Source organism: Muscardinus avellanarius (assembly GCF_963383645.1).
Source record: "Muscardinus avellanarius genome assembly, chromosome: 11".
NCBI lineage: Eukaryota > Metazoa > Chordata > Mammalia > Rodentia > Gliridae > Muscardinus > Muscardinus avellanarius.
In genome coordinates this window covers 103,076,229-103,098,962 of record NC_137797.1, presented here as the reverse complement: position 1 = coordinate 103,098,962, position 22,734 = coordinate 103,076,229, and the positions used below count along the sequence as shown (strand labels likewise).

At 50.0% G+C, this 22,734-nt stretch overlaps 1 protein-coding gene across 1 annotated transcript in view; it reads right to left on the bottom strand.

The window, feature by feature from the left end:
* ETV6 (ETS variant transcription factor 6) overlaps positions 1-22,734 on the bottom strand; it is a gene marked incomplete at both ends in the record, with an annotated part of 226,247 nt that overhangs the window by 46,928 nt on the left and 156,585 nt on the right. Inside the window, one exon of the mRNA XM_080705208.1 lies at positions 3,854-4,018. Within this exon, the coding sequence (XP_080561334.1) occupies positions 3,854-4,018 (165 nt within the window). The remainder of the gene's footprint in view (positions 1-3,853; positions 4,019-22,734) is intronic.

Here is a 22,734-nt window from a genome sequence, read left to right as displayed (position 1 = left end):
TTAGGGGAGGGATACGGGATAGAAAATAGCCAGGTACTAGGAGGCCGAGACAGGAGCATCGCAGGTGTGAGCTTAACATTAGCAACTTAGTGAGTGAGACCCTGTTTCAAAATAAAAAGTCAAAAGGGCTGCCAGGCGTGGTGGCACAAGCTTGTCATCCCAGTACCTGGGAGGCTGAGACAGGAGGACCGTGGTTCAAGGACAGCCTCAGCTACTTAGTGAGACCCTTTGCAACTCAGTGAGACCCTGTTTCAAAATAAAGAAAAAACAGGGCGGGGGGGGGGGTGTAGCTCAGAGTAGAATGCCCCTGGGTTCTATCCCAGGTACTACATAATTAATAATAATAATAATAATAATAATAATAATAATAATGATGATGATAATGCTGATGGTGTAGCTCAGAAGTACAGTGTCCCTGGGTTCAATCACCAATACTAAATAAAAAAGAAGAAGAAAAAACGGTACAAGACTGTGTGTGTTCACTCATGAATGTTGGGGGTCAGGGCAGAAGCGGAGAAAGCTCTGGGGTAAAAGAACAGTGCGTAAGCTAGACGGAGGGGAGGGCGCAAGGCGGGTGAGTGGGGTGGAATCAGGGAGGGCTGGTTGGGGCGGTTTCCAGGAGAAAGTTGGCACAACTCACCCCGGGAGGGGGCCTCGCTCGGCTGCCGAGTAGGGGTGCAGTGATAGGGCGTGAGTAGGGGTGCAGTGACAGGGCGCGGCAAGAGTGCCTCACCCCGGGCTCCTCTTCCGCAAGCACCCAGCCTCCTCCCTCCTCGCCCGTCCTGCTGTCCTGCTGCCCTTCTTCCTTTCCGAGTTTCCCAGCTCCCTCCCTGCACCCCTGAGCTTCACTGGCCAGCTGTGCGGGACACACCGCCCCGCCCCAAGGCCTCAGCGCAGACCTGCGCTCTGCTGTCTGTGCTCTGCTGTGCTTGGGGCACGCCTGCCACCGCCTCAGGGGTCTCGATGGGCTCTTCTACCGCCAGGTGGACTGTGTTTTCCTTCATTTATTTTGTTTTATTGACCGTCCTGGGCTAATCCTGTGTTCATTACGCTCCGCATACTCTATCCCACCCATCCTTCCTGTTCTGGACCAAGTCTGGACCAACTCCTCCGTGGCGCAGCCGTCTCCCTGCTCCGCTCTCTCCCTCTCCCGCCGTCTCTGGCCCCGGGGTCAGTGCCATCCCACCTCTCTCCCTGGGAGCAGGGCCACTTTCTGCGTGGCCTTCCCAAGCAAAGACCTGACAAGGTGGCAAGGGAGTGTGGGCTGGCGCAGAGACTCCTGGGTGCACGAGGGAAACAGAGAGGTCGCCGGGGAGAAGGCAGACCAGGGGAGACGGAGCCCAGGAGGGCGCAGCAGGGACGCCGCAGAGCTGGGCCCGGGCTCAGCACATCAAGTCAAAACACGTCACCGCAACGGCTCCTCTGCTTGCCTAAAAGGCTTTTCTGGAGCACTCAAGACTCGGGGGCTTTTGGCCTTTAGACTCGTAACCTCGCCCACACCCTTGGGTTTCCACTGGGACAGAAAAAGGAAGTGTTTTGCAATGAATTCAAAGACAGTTTTATTTACGTATATGGCTGCTTAACGGTTTTCTTATTCGGAGACCACCCCAAACCCCATTGGATGACTTGAGACCGAATGTTCCTAGGGCACTTGTGTCTCTGGTAAAACCTTAAAAACCACCTGTTTTCAGAGATATAAATGTGCAAGTTCCAGCAACACGGACAGTTGGGGGAAACTTCCCTTCAACGCTTCTTCTTCGAAGCGGCCTGCTGCGATTGGCAGAGCAGGGTGACAGGGTCTTACAGCTTCATCTAGCCCGGAGAGCGGACATTTCCGGCAGGCCTCCTGAGGGCTGGGCGGGCTCAGGGCCGACGGCAAGGCCACACGCAGGTCTCGCCCTTGCCAAGCAAACAGGGCGAGTCACAGGAAAGCCACTCTACAGCAACACGTGACACGTCGAGGCCTAAACCTCAGGGCGCAGTTCCCTCGACCCCGGCGGTGCCCACACAGACCTTCCCAATAGCCATGGAATCCAGACCCACGTTTGAAGCCTGGCCTTCAGGGCAGTGAACCCTGCAGGTTCAGGAAGATGTTTCAACCCAGCGTCCTCGTTCGCTGGGCCTGAGGAGACTTCTACTTTTACTTTTGAGGGTTTCTATGTGCTACGAAGGCATCACCTCAAAGTCTTGGTAAAGCTGCATGTGGTGACGCACACTTGTAATCCCGGTACTTGGGAGGCCGAGAATGGAGAATTGCTAGTTCAAGGCTAGCCTCGGCAACTTAGGGGGATCTCAGTGAGATCCTGTTTCCAAATTAAAAAAAAAAAAAAGGTCTGGAAGTATAGCTGGGAGGTAGAAGGCCCCTGGGTTCAACCTAATACCACACATGCACACACACAAACACAAAAACCGTGGTAGGGTGTACAGAGTGGTGCACGCCTATAATCCTAGTATTCGGGAGGCTGAGACAGGAGGATTGTATGTTTGAGAATGGCCTTAGCATCTAGGTGAGTTTAGTGAGACCCTGTTTCAAAATAAAATACAAAAAGGGTTGAGGGTATATCTCAGAGATAGAAGGCTCCTGAGTTCAATCCCCAGTACCAAAACCAAAATAAAACAAAAGTCAGTATTTCCAAAAGAAACCACTTAAAACCCTTTGATTGTCCAACCTGCCTGCCTGCCTGTCTTTTTTTCTTCCTTGTACTGGGGATCAAACTAGGGGTATTCTACCTCTGAGCAATATCTCCAGCCCTTAAAGCCCTTTTTATTTTATTTTAACACAAGAGTCTCAGCACACACACCCCAAAACAAACAAACAAACAAACAAACAAACAAAAGCTGGCCGTGGTTGCACACGCTTGGGAGGCTGAGACAGGAGGATTGCAGGTTTGAGGACAGCCTCAGCAATTTAGTGAAACCCTGTTTCAAAGTAAAAAATAAAATCAGGCTGGGGTGTAGCTCAGAGGTAGAATGCCCTTGAGTTTAATCCCCAGTGCCACAAAAAAGAAGAAGAAGGAGGAGGAGGAGGAGGAGGAGGAGGAGGAGGAGGAGGGGGAGGAGGGGGAGGAGGAAGAAGGAAGAAGAGAAAAGAAAAGAAAGAACAAACAAACGGTATCACTAAGCTGCTGAGGCTGGCCTTGAACCTGCAATCTTCTTGTGTAGCCTCCCAAGTACTGGGATTCTAGGTGGGGGCCACCCCTGGCCTTTGAGATTATTTCTAAAGCTGCTATGGGTTCTAGGATCTCCACGCTTGCCAGTCCTTACCAAACAGTGCCTTGACCCGATTTTCTTTCTACCTCTCTACCCAGTAAGACCGACCCTTCCTCCTCCTCTGTTTTTTTTTTTTTTTTTTTTCTTTTTCTGGTACTGGGTATTGAACCCAGGGGCTTTCTACCTCCAGGTTATACCCCCAGCACTATTTTATACTTTATTTGGAAGCAGGGTCTCACTAAGCTGCTGAGAGCCTCACTAAGTACCTGAGGCTGGCTTCGAACCTGTGATCCTCCTGTCTCAGCCTCCCAAGCGCGGGGATTACAAGCGTGCGCCACCACGCCCGGCTCAGCCATCTTTTAAAATGTGCAGAATCAAGGACGTCCTTCAGCCAGATGCAAGGGCAGAGACAATACTTTCCTCTTTTATCTGCTGGCAGGGCTAGATCCCTTGGATTCCTGCGGGCGCCTCTCCTAGCCTTAACAGTCTTCCCTTAACCTGGAAAGTTCTCCTTCTCCCCACACACTGGCTTGCACGGTTTTCTTCCTTCTACTAAGCTGTCATGGTGCTCCCAGGGGCTCCCTCGGGCAGGATGCGTGGTACAGACCAGTCCCAGCCTGGCCGTGCGCAGCCCGGCTCTCACCTGAGTGGGGAGAGCGGTAGCGGAAGTCCTCTTTGGTCAGCAGCAGGAGAGCTTTGCCGTTCATTTCAAACGTGTTGCTGTCGATGGGCCTCAAGGAAAACTCGTTTTCAGCCCACTTGAGCCACTGGGCTACGTCGTCCCTGCTCCAGTACACTGGCTGCAAGCCTGGCAGAGAGAAACGGTCTCGTCAGTCAGAGCGCCAGGAGAAAGATCTCTGAGCGGTTGGCCAAGTGGAGTCTCTGCATCTCGAGAGATCTTTCTTCTTTTGGGCATTATTAGGATTGAACCCAGGAGCTGTCTACCTCTGAGCCCCATTCCCAGCTCTATTTTTTATTCTTTATTTGGAAACAGGATCTAAGTTGCAGAGGGCTTCACTAAGTAGCTGAGGCTGGCCGCGAACCTGCCATCCTCCTGTTTTGCCTCCAAGTACTGGGATTACAAGTATGTACCACCACTGCCCAGCTGCCCGTTTTATTTTGAAATAGGGTCTCGCTACGTGCTAAGTCTGGCCTTGAACCTGTAACCCTCCTCCCTCAGCTTCCCAAGCACCACGACCACAGACCTGCACCACTGTGCCCAGCCATCGCCACTTTTGGTGTGTCTAAGGGATGGGAGGTCTCAGAGCCCTGGCCTGGGGTTGTTCCAAGGGCGGCCAAAGTCATGGCAAATCGCAACGTGTTTTTGGAGGGAACCACAGAACCAGAGCAGCACTGTGGGTGCCCAGGATCCTTGTGGGGAGAGAATGTTCCAGAGCTGGCCTTGACCTTCCAGGGCTGCCAAGTGGTGAAGTGTTTCCTGAAGCTTCTTCCAGGAAGAGATTTGCTCAGGCTCTGGGAAACCAGCAGGCTGGCCCCGGGAGGAGGGAGGAGGAGCAGGGTGTGCTGAAGCCTCCTGCCTTTATTATAGGACCTGCTGATGCTGGGAACCCAGGTCGGGGGAGATGGAGCCCAGGCTGGAGGTGGCTCAGCTGGGTCTCTGGGAGCCCACCTGTGAGTCTATTTTTTATTTTACTTTGCTGCAGATGGGGGACCCTTCCTTTTTTCCCCTCTCTTCTTTTTTATGGCACTGGGGATGGACCCCAGGGCCATTCTACCGAGTGACACCCCCAGCCCTATTTTTTATTCCTTATTTTGAAACGGTCTCACTGAGTTGCAAAGGGCCTAAGTAGCTGAGGCTGTCTGTGAACTTTGATCCTTCTGTCTCAGCCTCCCAATACTGGGATTACAAGGGTGCGCCACCAGGCCTGCCTGGTTTTCCCGAGCCCTTTTTGATTTTTATTTTGAAATGGGGTCTCGCTACACTGGTGAGGCTGGCCTCGAATTTACTAAGGTACTGAGATTACAAGTGTGTACCACCAGGCCTGGCTGGTTTTGAAGTTTTGAAGAAACAAGTAGTGCCACAGAATAGTAATTTGTGACTGCCCCCATGACTTTAAAAATAAAATATAGTAATGAAAAGATATGGGGTTTTGTTTTTGACTTTTGCCTGGGCCAAAAAGCAATGCTTATTAAGAATGGTTCAAAGCAGGTGTGATGGCGCACACTGGTGATCCCAGTATTGGAGGCTGAGAAAGGAGGATCGCAGGTTCAAAGCTAGCCTCGGTGATTCAGGAAGGCCCTCAGCAACCTGGTGAGACCCTGTTTCCAAATAAGAAATAAATCAGGCTGGGGGTGAGGGTTGGAGGTAATATGCCCCTGGGTTCAATCCCCAGGATAAAAAAAAAAAAAAAAAAAAAAAAAAGACAGGTTCAAGAACCTCATGAGATCAGCAGGGCCGGGTGGAGCAGTGGAAGGGGTGGGGAGGGAGGAGGGAGGAGGGGCTCTGGGGCTCCAGGGGAGAAAGCTGACCAATGGCGCGCGAGACTGTATCACTGAATCCTGCTATCATGCCCCGTTATAATGCACCAATAAAACATTCTTTAAAATGGTCCGTAGTAACTGGGCGTGGTGATGGATGCTTATAATCCCAGTACTTGGGAGGCTGAGACAGGAGGATCGTGGGTTTACGGACAGCCTTAGCTACTTAGTGAGGCCCTCCTCGACTTCATTTATTTCAACATAAAGAATAAGAAATAGGGCTGGAGGTAGAGTTTGGAGGTAGAATGCCCCTGGGTTTAATATCCACTACCACACATATACGTAAGAGGTCCACAGAGAGACAGGTAGATGGCGATCTTGAAAATGTCTATCTGGAGCCGGGCTGTGGTGGCGCACGCTTGTAATCCCAGCACTTGGGAGGCCGAGACAGGAGGATCTGGTTCGCGGCCAGCCTCAGCTCCTTAGTGAGGCCCTTTGCAACGCAGTGAGACCCTGTTTCAAAATAAAGAATAAAAAATAGGGCAGGGGGTGTAGCTCGGAAGTAGAATCCTCCCGGGTTACATCCCTAGCACACCCCCACCCCCAATATCTATCTGAAACCACAGGTTGAGGGGCGCGCAGCCCTCTGGCTTAGCAGAATCTCAGCCTTTGCGCTGGGGAAACCTTCAGCCTTCCTCCCTGCTGTTCATGGTATCCCCTTGGAGAGGCGCCCGGGGACTTGCTGCGACAGAGCCTCCCTCCCTCCTTCACCCTAGGGAACAAGCTGGCTTAGGAAAGCCCCGGCGGCCAGAGCACAAGGCCGGCTCAGGGCAAATACAGAACTGAATCCCACACGGGAGGGAAACGAAAGCGAAATGCTGAAGTTTCCACGAGGCGAGGGGCGCTGCGAGGGAGGGAGCGGGAGGAGGGGTTGGGGCGCATGTAGTAATCTGGGGTTCTTTATATTCGATGCAAGAAAATACTCATGAGTAATCTTTTCCCTAAATATAAGAAGAGTCCCACACTCCAAACAGCCTGCTGTTAAGAAAAACACTTTCTTTTCTCCCTTCCCATCAGTCCCCCCGGCCGCCGCGGTGGAAACCCCCTCCCCAGGCTGTGCGGATACAGAGGTACCAGGAGTTTTAGGGAATACCTGGCCCTTGTAGCGGGTGATGCTGATGCCCAATCTACCCAGGGAAGGGATCTGAGTCACCACGCTTGTGCAGCATGAAGGCCGAAGGCTCAAGGAGCTAGAAACGGGCTTGCTGCACTTACTGGGAAAGTCAGGTCCCGCTACCTTTCACAGAGCGGAGAGGCCACGGCATAGGATCGCCTCTGCAATCCTAATTCAGGGAAAAGAAGTGATTTCCCTCGAACCAGGGGCCCTCGTGTGATCGGGCCTCATCCCTGAAGGTGAGTCTGGTCTAATCAAGACCATTTAATAAATCAGGTGGGCGATGGCACACACCTATAATCCTAGTACTTGGGGAGTTGAGACAGGAGGATCACAGGTTTGAGGCCAGCCTCGGCAATTTAGCAAGACCCTGCTTCAAAATAAAAAACAAAACAAAACAGAAAGGACGGGGGGGTACAGCTCAGAGGTAGAGCTCTCTGGGATTCAATCCCCAGTGCTATACACACACACACACACACACACACACACACACACACACACAGTGCGATTTAGTGTACTAAATAGTCATTTATTGCAAGCTGATGCCTGGTGGCACAAGCCCGTAATCCTAGTTGGGAGGCTGAGACAGGAGGATCACCGGTTCAAGGCCAGCATCAGCAACTTAGCGAGGTCTGCAGCAACTTGGTAAGACCCTGTTTTACAATAAAAAATAAAAAGGGCTGGAGGTATAGCTCAGAGGTAACACACCCCTGGGTTTGATCCCCAGAAACACACACACACGCACACACACACACACACCATTTAGTAATTTCTATGCACCAAGCTTAACACTTTACAAATGTTAGTTAATAGCATGCTCACTCAATCCACGAGAAAGGTGTTTGGATTAGGAACCTGAGGCCTAGTACACTTCAGGGGTTTTCAAGACACACTGAGATTCAAACCCAGGTCGTGTGAGTCCAGAGTCTGTGTTCTTGTCACTACACTATGCTACTTCCCATCCAGGCTCAGAACTGAGGCTGTTCTTCATCATCTATCAGAGATTCAAAAAAGACTGAGTAGCAGGCTGGGCGTGGCGGCGCACGCTTGTGATCCCAGCCTTCGGGAGGCTGAGACAGGAGGATCGTGGTTCACGGACAGCCTCAGCTACTTAGTGAGGCCCTCTGTAACCCAGTGAGACCCTGTTTCAAAATAAAGAACAAAAAATAGGGCTGGGGTGTAGCTGGGAGTTAGAATGCCCCTGGGTTCCATCCCCAGTACCGCCAAAAAAAAAAAAAAAAAAAAAAAAAAGACTAAGTAAAGAAACTCCTATCGAGCTGAGGTTGTGATCTTTGGAGAGTTTCTCAAGCTACCAAGACTAAAATTATAGTAAAAAGAGAAAAAGTCTGCAGATCCCTGGGGAAACAGATTTATATGTGGGAAGAGGAAGGAGGTGTAGACGGGGCTCTGCCCTTTCCTCTGTCGGTGGGCAGATTCTGGGGATTGAACCAGGGGTGCTCTACCACTGAGCCGCATCCCTAGCCCTTTTTATTTTTGAAATAGTTTCTTGCTGAGGCACTGAGACTGGTCTCCAGCCTGTGATCCTCCTCGCAGCCTCCCAAGCTCTGGGGTGCCAGGCGTGCGCCTCCACACCTGGCTGGGACCACGCCTCCTGCATTAAGCTCTCCGTTCCCACCACACGTGCCTGCTGGCCCTGGCTGCTCTCAGCCCTCCAGGTGCCAAAGCCTGACCCTTCCCAGGGCTCACAGCGCTGGTGTGACAGGCTGGCCAGCAAGATGCCGGAGGACACGAGTAACCGAGGAGGATCGCAGGTTCAAGGCCAAGCTCGGCAACTGAGTGAGACCTTGTTTAAAAAAAAAAATGCTAGGTCGGGGTGTAGCTCCAAGGTAGACTGCCCCTGGCTTCAATCCCTAGTATAAATAAATAAATAAATGAATAAATGTATGCTAATGATTACTGGGAGGGGATCTTCCGCACCTCTGATATGACTGTCCCTTGCATACAACAAGCCCCTGAGAGTTACTTACGGGGAAGAGCATGCTGTATGCCAATTACTTTCAGAGACAACTGAGAACTGTGTGCAGAGGAGACAAACTGCTCTGATTAAGAAAATTACTAAGAATTCTTCCGTACTTTCTTTTCCCTAGGAGAGAGGGGGTCAAGTCAAGTTCATGGTATCTCTTGGACCATACCCCCAGGCTCTCAAACTTTCTAGATTTCTTTAATTCCGTGCTAGAGGGGCAGCCGTGTTCACGAGGACATTCTCAGTCCACTGAAGCTTTCTGAGTTATGCTTAAGCTAACCAGGGGCTTGCCAGGAGCCAGGGCCTGGATTTTATACCCAGCTCAGCTACTCACTGACACACGGTTATGGGGAGGCCACTCAGTGGCTTCAAGTGTAAAGCAAAAGGCTCAGCATCTGCCGTTGTCTAGTTCATAGGAATCTTTTTTTTTTTTCCCCTTGGGTGGTACTCGGGGTGGAACCTAGAGGCTTTTTACCTCTGGGCTATACTGCCAGATCTATTTTATATTTTTATTTAGAAACAGATTCTCTTAAGCCAGCGAGGTTGGCTTCAAACCAGTGCGATCCTCCTGTCTCCACCTCCCAAGTACGGGAATTACAAGTGTGCGCCACCACGCCTAGCTCCCAGACCTATTTTGTATTTTATTTGGAAACAGGGTCTCACTAAGTTGCTGAGAGCCTCACTAAATAGCTGAGGCTGGCTTCGAACCTGCACGATCCACCTATCTCAGCCTCCCAAGTACTGGATCACAAGGGTGTGCCACCACGCCTGGCCATGTGACTCTTAAAGACCAAAAATACAAATTGCCAGGACCCGAGTCCCATCTACAAAATGAGTCTGCGTTTGTAATCCTCACCCTGAGATTTTTTTTTTTTTGGTGGCACTGGGGTTCCTGGAAACACTTCTAACTCCGGGCTACACTCCCAGACCTATTTTTTTTTAATACTTTTTATTTGGAAACAGGGTCTCTTAAGCCATCAAGGCTGGCTTTGAACCTGCGTGATCCTCCTGTCTCCACCTCCCGAGCACGGGTTTACAAGCATGCGCCACCACGCCCGACTCACCCTGAGATTTTATACCCTCTCCGAGGCTCGTTCTTTCTTTCTCTCTCTCTTTCTTTCTTTCTTTCCTTCCTTCTTTCTTTCTCTCTCTTTTTTTTGTGGTACTGGGGATTGAACCCAGAGGCATTCTACCTTTGACCTCCACTCCCAGCTCAATTTTATTTCTTATTTGGAAACAGGGTCTTGCTAGGTTGATTCCAGTCTCACTATTTGCTGAGGCTGTCCTTGAACCTGCGATCCTCCTGTCTCACCTCCAAGTCCTGTGATCCCAGGTGCGCGCCCCCTGGCTCTCTGCAGGGCTCTGAGGAGGACAGATGGGGCTGCCGCGTCTCGCGTGTCTGGTCTGGAGCTGCACCAACAGGAGCGCGCTGCCCACAAGCTCTCACGATGGGGCTGGCCGGATCCTCACCTCAGTTTAGCAGACGAGGAAATGGAGTCCACGGACCCGCGTGGGGCCATACTCCCTCCAAGCTCTTTGCAGTGCTGGGATGGACGCAGGGCCTCGTGCACGCTACGCCAGCATCCTACCACTGGGCCACCCCTGCCTCCAGCTCTAGCTCCTTCTCTATAGCAGCTGGTCACCAAAATCCTCCTGTACCCCAGCCTTCCACCGTGAACGAGACTGCTCCAAATGCTTCAGGCTGAGCTGCAGACTCACGAAACATGTGAGACTGAGCCGGCTGCGGTGGCCCAAGCCTGTAATTCCTGTACTTGGGAGGCTGAGACAAGAGGCTGCAGGTTCGAGGACAGCCTCAGCAAGTACTGAGACTCTCATCAACCTCGCAAGATAAAAATAAAAATAAAATACGGCTCAGAGGTAGAATGCCCTTGGGTTCAAATCCCCAAGATCACACACACAAATAAGATAAAATAAAACTAAATTAAAATAAAACAAGGCCGGGTTCAATACCTAATATCATATACACAAATGTGAAATACTCAAGTTCCCTAGTTCCATCCCCAGTACCGCCAAAAAAAAAAAAAAAAAAAAAAGACAAATATTCCATGCTGCCTGCAGGCACTGAACGTCTACACGAATCTCCATCTCCCAGGCTGTAGCTTTGTAGAAGTCACTCCGCCTGACTCCGCCTTGCTAACCTCAACTGAAAAAAACGCGGGAAACTATCAGCCTGGGAAGTAAGTACCACGAAATCCTGACAACACGCAGATCAAGTTTTTATGTGGTTGACTGACTTTTTAATGTATTTATTTTTGTGGCACTGAGGATTGAACCCAGGGGATTCTACCTCCAAGCTACACCCCCAGCCCTATTTTTTATTCTTTATTTTGAAACAGGGTCTCACTGAGTTGCAAAGGGCCTCACTAAGTAGTAGCTGAGGCTGTCAGCGAACCAAGATCCTCCTGTCTCAGCCTCCCAAGTACTGGGATGACAAGTGTGTGCCACCACGCCTGGCTGATTTTTTGTTTTGAAACAGAGTCTCACTAAGTTGCTGGGGCTGGCCTCCAGCCTGTGATCCTCTGGGGCGGAACAGTTCCACTACCAACCTATCTAAACAGTCTGGTGTTTGGATTACATTTTCCATATTATAAAAGCCCCACCAGCAATTCAGTGAAATGTGGCTCTGATGTCCAGAAATATAGCAGCAAGTCTACAACTCGCAGCAGCCTCGTGGCAGGATGAGCAGGAAGGGGAGGAGCAGGTGTCTGACTTCTAAGTGGTAGCTTTTCCTAAGTGCTCGTAACACATATGCTGGGAAATCTGCTCTGATCCCATCTGGAGGCTCCAACGGGTTAGCTGTTGAGTCTAAATGTGCACTCTCTGTTTTCTTTCTGTATGTGTGGTGCTGGGGGTTGAACGGAGGGACGTTTTACCTCCAAGTTACGCTACCAGCCCTTTTATTTATTTATTTATTTATTTATTTATTTTATCCTTTATTTTATTTCTTTATTTTACTTTTTTGGCAAGACTGGGGATGGAACCTAGGGTCATTCTACCTCTGTGCTACACCCCCGGCCCTATTTTCTTTTTCTTTACTTTGAAACAGGGTCTCACTATGTCGTGGAGTCCGTCACTAAGTGGCTGAGGCTGGCTGCAAACCTGCGACCCTCCTGTCTCAGCCTCCTCAGTACTGGGATTACAAGCGTGCGCCACCAATGCCCAGCAAACTCCCTTAGCTTTAACGTTCTAGATCTAAGAAAGTCTCTCTTCTAATTTACTTTTCAGTAACTTGTTCTTTTTACCCATGACATAGAGCTTTTTAAAAACCCGAGCTCATTAGGCTGGTACAGAGCAGTGGGAAGATAAGCTGGCGTGATTTTCCTGGCAAATGGCTTGGTGATATTTTCAGAGCCCAGTGAATGTTAACTTCTGAGAATCTACCTTAAAGAAATAACTTAGAATACAGAAAAATCTTTCGTGCACAAAGATGTTCATTGTTATTTTTAATATCAAGTGTTATTTTTAAAGGCAAAAAACCGGGAACACGAGAGAAAAGTTAAATAAGTTGCAACATCTATTATAGAAAATTATGCAACCCATAACAGCAGTGATGAGGAGCACGTATCCTATCAAAGCAAACAGCGCGTGGTCTTATGATAAGCTCAAATAGACAGAAAGGTACCATAATAAAACATATAAATATTAAAATCAACTGTCAAAGTATAATTCTATGTGATACTTACTATCTCTTTTTGTCGAAAATTTCCCAATTCTCCATTTTGCGCATGAGCTACTTCTACTTATTTATTTTTTTAAATCTGCCTAAGCTGGGCGCGGTGGCGCACACTTGCAGTCCCAGCACTTGGGAGGCTGAGACAGGAGGATCTTGAGTTGAGGCCACCTCAGCAACTTAGTGAGCTTCTGTTTCCCAGCATTTGGGAGGTTGAGACGGAGGATCCTGGTTTGTGGCCAGCCTCAGCTACTTAGTGAGGCCCTCTGCAACTCAGCGAGACGCTGTTTCAAAATAAAGAACAAAAAAGGGGGCTGGAGGTGGAGCTTGGAGGTAGAATGCCCCTGGGTTCCATCCCCAGTCTTGCCAAAAAAAATCCAAAATCAAAAAATAAAATAAAGGATTAAAAAATAGGGCTGGGGGCATAGCTTGCAGGTAGAATGCCTCTGGGTTCAATCCCTACTACTGCAAAACAAACAAATCTGTTTAAAAATTGAGCTCATCAGAGAGGACCCCACAGCCTGGTCATTCCTCAGCGTGTCCCTCTTCTCTCTCCGGTAAGAGCTCCGGGCAGCGGACGAGTCTGAAGTTCATTCTCAAGCACCATGGGATCATGGGTATTTTCTTGCCAAACTTTTAAAATTTGCCTTTTTAACTCAAGAAAGCACACCTGAGCGTGCCTTTCACTGCCTTTCTCTTTCTCTCCTCTTTTTTTATAAACTAGGGATTAAACTCAGGGGCACTCAATCTCTGACTCACAGCCCCAGTCCTTTTCTTATATTTTATTTTGAAACAAGTTCTTGCTACATTGCCCAGGGTCTTACTAAACTGCTGAAGCTGGCCTCATAGCCGCGATCCTCCTGCCTCAGCCTCCCAAGTACTGGGATTACCGGAGTGTGCCACCAGCCCCGATTATTGTCTCGTTAATTCTAAACTAATGTTTTCATTCTCAGCAAATGTCGACTTTGCCAACCAATTCCCCGCCTTTGTCAGACTTGAGTCCAAATTAGCAGTAGCCTTCAGTGACTCTTCTCCATTCTGAGAGAAAACTGCTTTAGTTACATGTGCTAAGAATTAAAGTGTGTGTGTGTGTGTGTCTCCGGCGTGGTAGCGCACACTTGTAATCCCGGCGCTTTGGGAGGCGGAGACAGGAGGATGGTGCAGGTTCGAAGCCAGCTGCACTGGCTTAAGAGACCGTGTTTCCAAATAAAAATATAAAATAGGTCTGGGAGTGTAGCCCAGACATAGAAGGGTTTCCAGGAACCCCGGCACCACACACACACACACACACACACACACACACACACACACACACACACACTGTGTGTATGGTTGGGCTTGGTGGCGCACATCTGTAATCCCAGCATTTGGGAGGCTGACACAGGCGGATCAGGGGTTCATGGCCAGCCTCAGTATTTAGTGAAGCTCTCTGCAACTTAGTGAGACCCTGTTTCAAAATAAACAATAAAACATAGGGCTGGGGGTGTAGCTCCAAGGTAGAATGCCCCTGGGTTCTAACCCCAGTATTGCAAAACAAACAAACAAACACACAAAACGTGTGTGTGGTGGCTGAAGGGGATTTCTGGGTGATTTACTCCGGGGCCGGCCCACAGTGCTCTGACACATAGGCCAAAGGGCCGCACTGCGCGGTGACTGACCTCCCGCCAGTGCTGCAGCCCGCGACTGCCACCTCTCTCTGCTGGGGCTGCTCTCCCTGTCTGGTTTGAAAGTCAGGACCCTGCTGCTACATCGCTGCGTCCCAGCAAGCCCTCTGCGATGGCCAGCGAGGGCCCTGGGCTTTCCCAGGGTCGCCAGGAGCCCAGGCCCAGAACTCCATCTCCCTGGTCCACTGATACTGCTCTGGGTCAGAGAAGATACTGGGCAGAAAAGCCCCGTGAAGGAATGATAAAGGATAATTGGGCTGCTGGGCTCCAGGCCTGCTTAGCTGGAGATCAGAGCTCTGCACTGGAGGGCTGCAGTGAGGCTGGTCTTAGCATCTTCCTGGTGCACTTTACATTCCCAAGAAAACCAAGGACCGGGGGAGCCCTGCTGCGTCCAGAGGCCGCCTTCTTGGGACCTCTGGCCTTGAATGTGCTGTTTGATCAAAACTGCTTTCTGCAAGAAATTCTGCCACGAGGGGATTGGAAGTTCCAAAACACTTCCTATTTTTGTCCTCAAGGTTACCCGTATCTCAGCTCTCAGTTTGCAAGTGCAGGCTGGAGGGGTAGGCTTGTGTCAAAACTCCAAGAACAGGGAAATGTGTGTTCAGGCTTAGATCTGAAGGCATACTCAATTCCCTGGAATATTAACTATTATTATTAATAATATATCCTCTAGCTGGGCATGGAGGCTCACGCTTGTAATCCCAGCACTTGGGAGGCTGAGACAGGAGGATCACACAGGTTCGAAGCCAGCCTCAGCTACTTAGTGAGGCTCTCAGCAACTTAGTGAGACCGTTTCCAAATAAAATATAAAATAGGTCTGGGAGTGTAGCCCGGGTATAGAAAGCCCCTGGGTTCCATCTCCAGTAACACACACACACACGAAGAATAATATATCCTCTGAGTCAGAGTTGTTGTTGTTGTTATTATTATTGTTAGTAGTAGTAGTAGCAGTAAAATCTAGGGACATTGTACCTCTGAGCTACACCCTCAGCCCGATTTTTTATTCTTTTTTTGCAGTACTGGGGATTGAACCCAGGAGCATTCTACCTCCGAGCTACCCTTCCAGCCCTATTTTTTATTCATTTTGCAAAAGGGTCTCACTAAGTAGCCGAGCTTGTCAGGAGCTGCGATCTTCCTGTTTCAGCCTCCCAAGTATTGGGATTACAAGTGTGCGCCACCACGCCTGGTTTTATTCTTTATTTTGAAACAGGGTCTACTAAGTTGTGGAGGGCCTCACTAAAAGTTATCAAGGTGGGCTTTGAACCTGAGATCCTCCTGTCTCAGCCTCCCAAGTACTGGGATTACAAGCCTACATTACCACACCCGGTTTATTTATTTATTTTTGAAACAGGATCTCACCAGGTCACTGAGAATCTAGCTAAGTGGCAGAGGCTGGCCTCGAGCCGGCAATCCTCCCATCTCAGCCAAGTGCTTTTTTTTTTTTTTTTTTTTTTGGTGGTACTGGGGGTGGAACCCAGGGGCTTTTCTTCCTCTGGGCTACACTCCCAGACCTATTTTATACTTTATTTGGAAACAGGGTCTCGCTAAGTTGCTGAGAGCCTCACTAAGCAGCCGAGGCTGGCTTCGAACCTGTGCGATCCTCCTGTCTCAGCCTCCCAAGCACAGGGATTACAAGCGTGCACCCCTGAAGGCTGTCTTTAGGTGTTGAATCCAGTCTCCTGAGAGGCCCTGAGCCGATGCTGAGTCAGTGCCCAGCGACAGAGAAAGACAGCGGCAACACAGGCAGGATGAAATCATTTGAACAGCGCTGCTGACGCCTCATAAAACGGGAAAAATCCGACTTGGACAAGCAGCTTCTATTTCAAGATCGTCGTATCCACTTGCGCGCTCACTCGCGTGCGTTAGGGCAGGCTCCCTCCACTCTCGCCCTGCGATCCTCCTTCCACAGGGACTCGCTTGGTAGTTATCCTCAGAAACACTCGCCACTTTCCTCCCTCTCGCTCTGTTCTCTGGTTCTAGTTCCAAGGTGACTACTCCCTGGGCTAAAGATGTGTCATTTAGAGTCAGGAAAGTAATCATAATCATTATTATATTTGGCAATGGGGATGGAATTTCGAGACATTCTACCTCTGAGCTATGCCCCAGCCCTATCTTATTTTATCATTTTGAACAGGGTCTTGCTAATTTGCTAAGAGTCTAAGTTTCTGAGGCTGGTCTTGAACCCTCGCTCCTCCAGTCTCGACCTCCCAAGGACTGGGATTACAGGTTTCCCACCACGCCTGGCTTGAGTTGGGAAAATTAAAACAACAGAAGGCAATGAGGCTCCTGCTGGGCCAGTGCTGCGGCAGGGCAGGGGACCTTCCTTCGCCCAGAGCGCCATTCTCTTGGGCTCCATCATTCTGTCTGAAACATCATCCCTCCCCGGGTGGAGCACGGGGTGGAGCACGGAGACCCGGGAAGAAGGGGCTGGGAAAGGGGAAACTTAAGGAGCCAGGATGGCCGCTCACGCTGGGCTTTGGGAGGCGAACAGGAGGAAGAGGCCAGGTAGCCCAACTGTTAAGGACAGACTCTCGCAAGCGGGGGACCCCGAGCAGCCAGGAGGCAGTGCAGAGGCACCCAGGAAGAGGCCTGAGCTCACTTTTTGAAATAAATGTTTATTTTTGTAACGCGGGATTGAATCCAGGGGCATTTTACCTCTGAGCTACACCTCCAGTCCTATTTTATTTGTTTGTTTATTTATTTTTCATGGTATTGGGGATGGAACCTAGGGGCATTCTACCTCCGAGCTATACCCCCAGCCCTATTTTTTATTCTTTATTTTGAAACAGGGTCTCACTGAGTTGCAGAGGGCCTGACCAAGTAGCTGAGGCTGTCTGCGAACCGCGATCCTCTGGTCTCAGCCTCCTGAATGCTGGCATTACAAGTGTGCGCCACCACGTTACTTTATTTTTTTAAATAGGGTCTCACTAGTTTAAGAATCATGTTCCTACGGCCTGCACCATCTTCCCAGGCTCTGTCTCAAAGTATTGCATGTTTCAAAGGACAGTGTTTTAGCTTTGCTTGTCACTGGGATAAGTGCGTTACAAACACAACCCAGAAGAGCAAGGCCTACCGGGATGCATAGCGTTGAAGGTTTGGTCACCAGTCGGCGGAGACTCCAAGGCAGAACCTGCGGTAGCAGGTGTGGAGGAGGGTCACCTCCTGGTGGTGGATATTTGAGAGAGACAGACAGATACCAGAAGCAAACAGGGACAGATATAGTGCCCAAGGACACACCCCCAGTGACCAGCCTCCCCCATCCAGTCTCCCTGCCTAAGTTATACCCAGTAAGTCCACTCAAATGATGAGTCCTTCAGTGGATCTGCCCACTGAGGAGATTAGAGCCCTGGTTCAAATTTTTTCACCTCTGAACAATTTTGCATTACCGACCCACGAGCTTTTCCAGGGGACAGTCTATACTCAAGCCGTAACAGACCGCATCCCTCTGGTGTCGTATGAGAAAGGGCAGCAGCCTTCAAGAGCCTCTTGGTAAATCACTGCTACGAGTTGTGGGAATAAGTGAAAGGAGCGTGATGTGTAATCAGAGGGGCTATGGTTCGAGGGCAGGGGCCACTGCATCCACAGAGGCGGCGCCCGGAGGAACAAAACCCAGCGGCGGAGAGGCGCAGAGGGCCCTGGGAGTGAAGGCGGAGGCGGGCGGCGCTGAAGAACGAAAGACAGAGCTTGGGGAAGACAAACCTTCCCAATGGGAGGAATTGCTGGTGGAGATGGAAACGACAGCACCAGCCCTGGACGGTCTTTCATGTCGGGACTGTGGCGTCAGAACGCATTTACAAACATCTGCGTGGCTCAGCCGACCGGCCGATTCCCCCCAACATAGACCACAGGGGACTCCCCACCCTAAGACAGCCTTTCCCAAACACACTGACAAACTGCAGCTTCAACGGAATAGGGAGAGCAGGGCATGGTGGAGCAAATCTGTGATTACAGGATTTGGAAGGCTGAGACAGGAGGGTTGCAGGTTTGAGGCCAGCGTCAGCAACTTAGCAAGACCCTGTTTCAAAATTTAAAAAAAAAAAGCACCTGGGCATGGTGGTGCACGCTTGTAATCCCAGTACTTGGGAGGCTGAGACGAGAGGATCAGAGTTTGTGACCAGCCTCCATTACTTAGTGAGGCCCTCTGCAACTCAGACCCTGTTTCAAAATAAAGAATAAAAAATAGGACCGGAGGTGCAGCTTGTAGGTAGAATGCCCCTGGATTCAATCCCCAGTACCACTGGAAAAAAAAAGAAATGGTGTAGTGGCGCACACCTGTAATCCCTGTCTTAGGGTGGGGAGTCCCCTGTGGTCTATGTTGGGGGGAATCGGCCGGTCGGCTGAGCCACGCAAATGTTTGTAAATGCGTTCTGACTCCACAGTCCCGACAAGAAAGACCGTCCAGGGCTGGTGCTATCGTCGTTTCCATCTCCACTAGCAATTCCTCCCATCGGGAAAGTTTATCTTCCCCAAGCTGAGAGGTGGCTGAGACAGGAGGACCACAGGTTCAAGGACAGCCTCAGCAAGTAGTGAGACTGTCATCAACCTAGTGAGAAACCTGTTCCCAAATAAAAATAAAATAGGGCTGAGGTGTAGCTTGGAGGTAGAATGCCTCCGGATTCAGACTGCAGTGTGTACACAGACACACAGGCTGCGGATGTAGCTTAGAGGTAGAACGCCCCTGGGTTCATTTCCCAGGACTGACCACACACACACACACACACACACACACACACACACACACACACACACACACACAGTACAGAGTTTTAGTCACCAATTTCCCCAGTTAGCTCCCCCCAGAAAGCCCCTGAGAACCAGAGGGGCAAGACCACCAGGGGCCTGCAGTGCCGGAGGCCCGCTGCCAGCTCTACCCCGTGCTCTCCAGCTTTCAGCTCCCATCATATTTCAGGTTGTATCTATCTTAAAGCCTGACTCATCCCGGGCCGGCCAGCCGCAGGGGGCTGCCGTCATGGACAGATCATTTTTAAAAATGGCTTTTTTAATGCGGCCCTTGGAAACATTGCAAGACACGTATCGATTGGAAATACTCAAGCTGAATGACGGAGCTCTGGCACAGGGAAATAAATCTTTCCCGGTCCCCGCATCCTTCGCCAAGCGCGGCTTCCAGGAAGCGGTGGCCATCCTTTCTGGAAATGGCAGCGCAACTGGCATATTCTCTGGCTCTCCCCTGGCTCCCTCCCCGCTTCTCTCCCTCACAACTCCCTGGCACAAGCACTCTGCACTCACTGCTCATTTGCCTGAATAGGCATCCGAATTAGTAATGCCCAAATTAGTAATGCCTGGCTGAGGCGGCTTCCGAAATAATAAGGCCTGATGGTTTGGCAGCCCCGCGGGCCGGGAAAGCAAGCTCCCAGCACGCCATTAGGTTAAACACTCTTCTAGTTCTATAATCAAGATTTCCCCTACAGACCTGGACGTGCACAGGAGAAGGACCGCGCTCACCGATGCTAGACATCACAAGACCAGAGCCGGGTCCAGGGCGGGGACGGAGGGTGGGCGGGGACTGCAGCCATGGTGTTCTGAGGCACCAGCAGGATCCAGGATCGGCACACAAACTTCCTGACATCTGCTGTTTCTTTCTCTTCCGTCTGGGTCATCGTCTCACCTGGCCCAGGTCCAGGGGAATTCCCACCACCGCCATCAGAGCGCGGTGTGGTCCAACCGCCTGTCTCTGTTCGCTCCCTCGCCCATGCAGGGCACCTCGAGTTAGGGTCAGGGACATTTCATCTCCAGGCAAATGACGCTTAGATAATACAGTCTGGGAGAGAGGCATTTCAGCTGGGCATGGTGGTGCAAGCTTGTAATCCCAGTATTTGGGAGGCTGAGACAGACTAAATATAATGTAATATTTCTACATCTATTTTTATGGCATGGGAGATCTCAAGATACATGGAGGGTAGTGAGCAGGGGCTGGGAAGTCACTGAAGGGAGCTGGGTTACAAAGGGTGGGCAGGAGCTAGCTCTAGAGTCCACAGGAAGCCAGGCGTGGTGGCGCATGCTTGTAATCCCAGCATCTGGGAGGCTGAGACAGGAGGATCGCAGTTCACGGACAGCCCTCAGCTACTACTTAGTGTGAGGCCCTTTGCAACTCAGAGACCCTCTTTCAATATAAAGATAAAAAAATAGGGCTGGGGGTGTAGCTCAGAGGTAGAATGCATGCCACTGGCTCCATCCCCAGTACTACAAAAACAAACAAACAAACAAACAAATAAACAAAGTCAGTCCACATGGAATTAAAGCTGCCCTAGTTAATGTGTCTACTGCTTTTCCTTTGCTATTTCCCGGAGCTGATAGGAACTACCCAGACACTAACTTCTTATCCCCTCCTTGCATCTGACTTGAAAGCCCTTACAAGTCAGATGTCCAGACTGCCAGTCAGGGGGACAGGTGCCATTTACATCCTTGTTGGTGACATGCTGCGTTGTGGGGGAGCCTGAGCTTTGGGGTCGACTGGGCCTCGGGTTCTGGTTCCACCACTGACAGGACTCAGAGCCCTCAAGAGTCGCTAACCCCTCTGACGTTTCTATCCTGTCTACTGACGGCAGGGGAGTAGTGCCCATGTTCCAGAGCTGTTATGGACATGAGGTAGGTAGCGTCTCCCATGCACCAGATCTACTGCAGAATCTCTTATGTGGTCTTCCTTTAAATCCCAGAAGCCAGAAGCCAGGCGTGATGGTGCATGCTTGTAATCCCAAGCCTTGGGAGGCTGAGACAGGAGGATCCAGGTTCGCGGCCAGCCTCGGCTACTTAGTGAGGTCCTTTGCAACTCAGTTTCCTTTGCAACCTGTTTCAAAAAATAAAGAATAAAAAAAAAAATAGGGCTAGGGGGGTGTAGCTCAGAGGTAGAAAGCCCCTGGGGATCAATTCCCAGTACCACAAATAGATAAATAAATAAATAAATAAATAAATAAATAAATATCAATTTTGTAAGTCAGGTGTGATGGCACCCACCTGCAATCCTAGTACTCTCATTGAGAGGCTGAAAGAGGAGGATCTCAGATTTCTGGCCAGCCTCAGCAACTTAGCAAGACTCTGTTCCAAAAGAAAATTATAACAACAAAACATTTGGGGGTTGTAGCTCAGAGGTAGAATGCCCCAGGGTTCAATCCCCAGCGCCACCAAAAATACATAAATAAACAATATGAAGGGCTGGGGTATAGCTCGGAGGTAGAAGGACCCTAGGGTCAATCCCCAGTGCCCATAAAAATAAATACATAAAATCTGTTTTGCCTTGTGTTTAAAGTGTAATCATTTGTAGTCTGTACTCATGTATCAAAAATTTATTGTTTTTAAAGGTTTCATTCACAAGGCCAAGAAAGGATACAGTACCTTATATATTGGTGCTTCTATAGAAAATCATTTGTTGGCATTCACCTGGACTTCTCCAAAAAGGATGTGAATACAATAAAATGGACACTGATCATGAAATCCCTACTGAGTGCCATTTAATCTTTCCTTCTGGTCCCCGAGCAGGCAGTCCAGGATTGCACAGAACTTTGGGGTCACCATGAGAAACATCAGCTGTCGCTGTGCTGGTGAAATATGTGGCGTGCCTGTGAATAACAGCCTCACAATTCACAGAAAATCAGATACTAGAGGCTTTACTGTAAGTGGGAGCGCAGCGGTTAAGAGAATCAATGCACTTTCCAGAGGGCCGAAATCATTTCTAGGAAATACTCCACGCTCTGCGAGAACAGGACAGTTTACCAGGAAGTTCTCGGTGCTCCTAGGAAGAAGGGCGCTGCTTAACGCTGAGCCCTTCCACGATGGCTGCTGTGAATCCGGTATCCAGCGCCCAGCACCTGACATCCTAACACTCTTAGATGGAGTGCAAGATTTCTCAAAACAAAAACAAACCAAAAAAGTACCTCTGATCTGTGGTCAAGGTCATGTCTGGGAAAGGGGGGGGCCCTTTTGCTCAAAGCCATTTGGGCTGGATTTTAATTGATGGATTGACTGATTGATATAGTACTGGGAACTGAACCCAGGGGCATCCTACCTCTGAGCTACATTCCCAGCTCTATTTTTATCATTTTATTATTTTCTATTCTATTATTTTTAATTCCTTATTTTGAAACAGGGTTTCATTAGGTTGTGGAGGGTCTAAGTAGCTGAGGCTGGCCTTGAACATGCAATCCTCCTGTCTCTGCCTCCCAAGGACTGGGATTCCAAGTGTGTACCACCAAGCCGAGCTGGGCTGGATTTAGAAGATGCCAGCCACTACGAGGCGGGTGGAGAGACACAGTAGAGGGCACGCCACCCAGGGCTGAGCTGCGCTGCTTCACGAGGACATGCGCCCTCTCCGTCCACTCTGAGCCCACGGTGAGCCCAGAAGCGGGGCCACTTCCTCAGCATCTGGGGCCCCGGAAGCCCGAGTCATGGCCACATTAATGGCACTGCTGAAAATGCCAGAGCCCAGGGAGGGGCGGGAAGAGATGGAAGGGAGGAGGTTCTCTTTTAAAAGTGCATTCTGTTCTCTGCAGAATCCAATTCTCCCCAATGGTACAGACAGAAAATTATAATTTCCTCAATCTCTTCAAAAACAACGAAA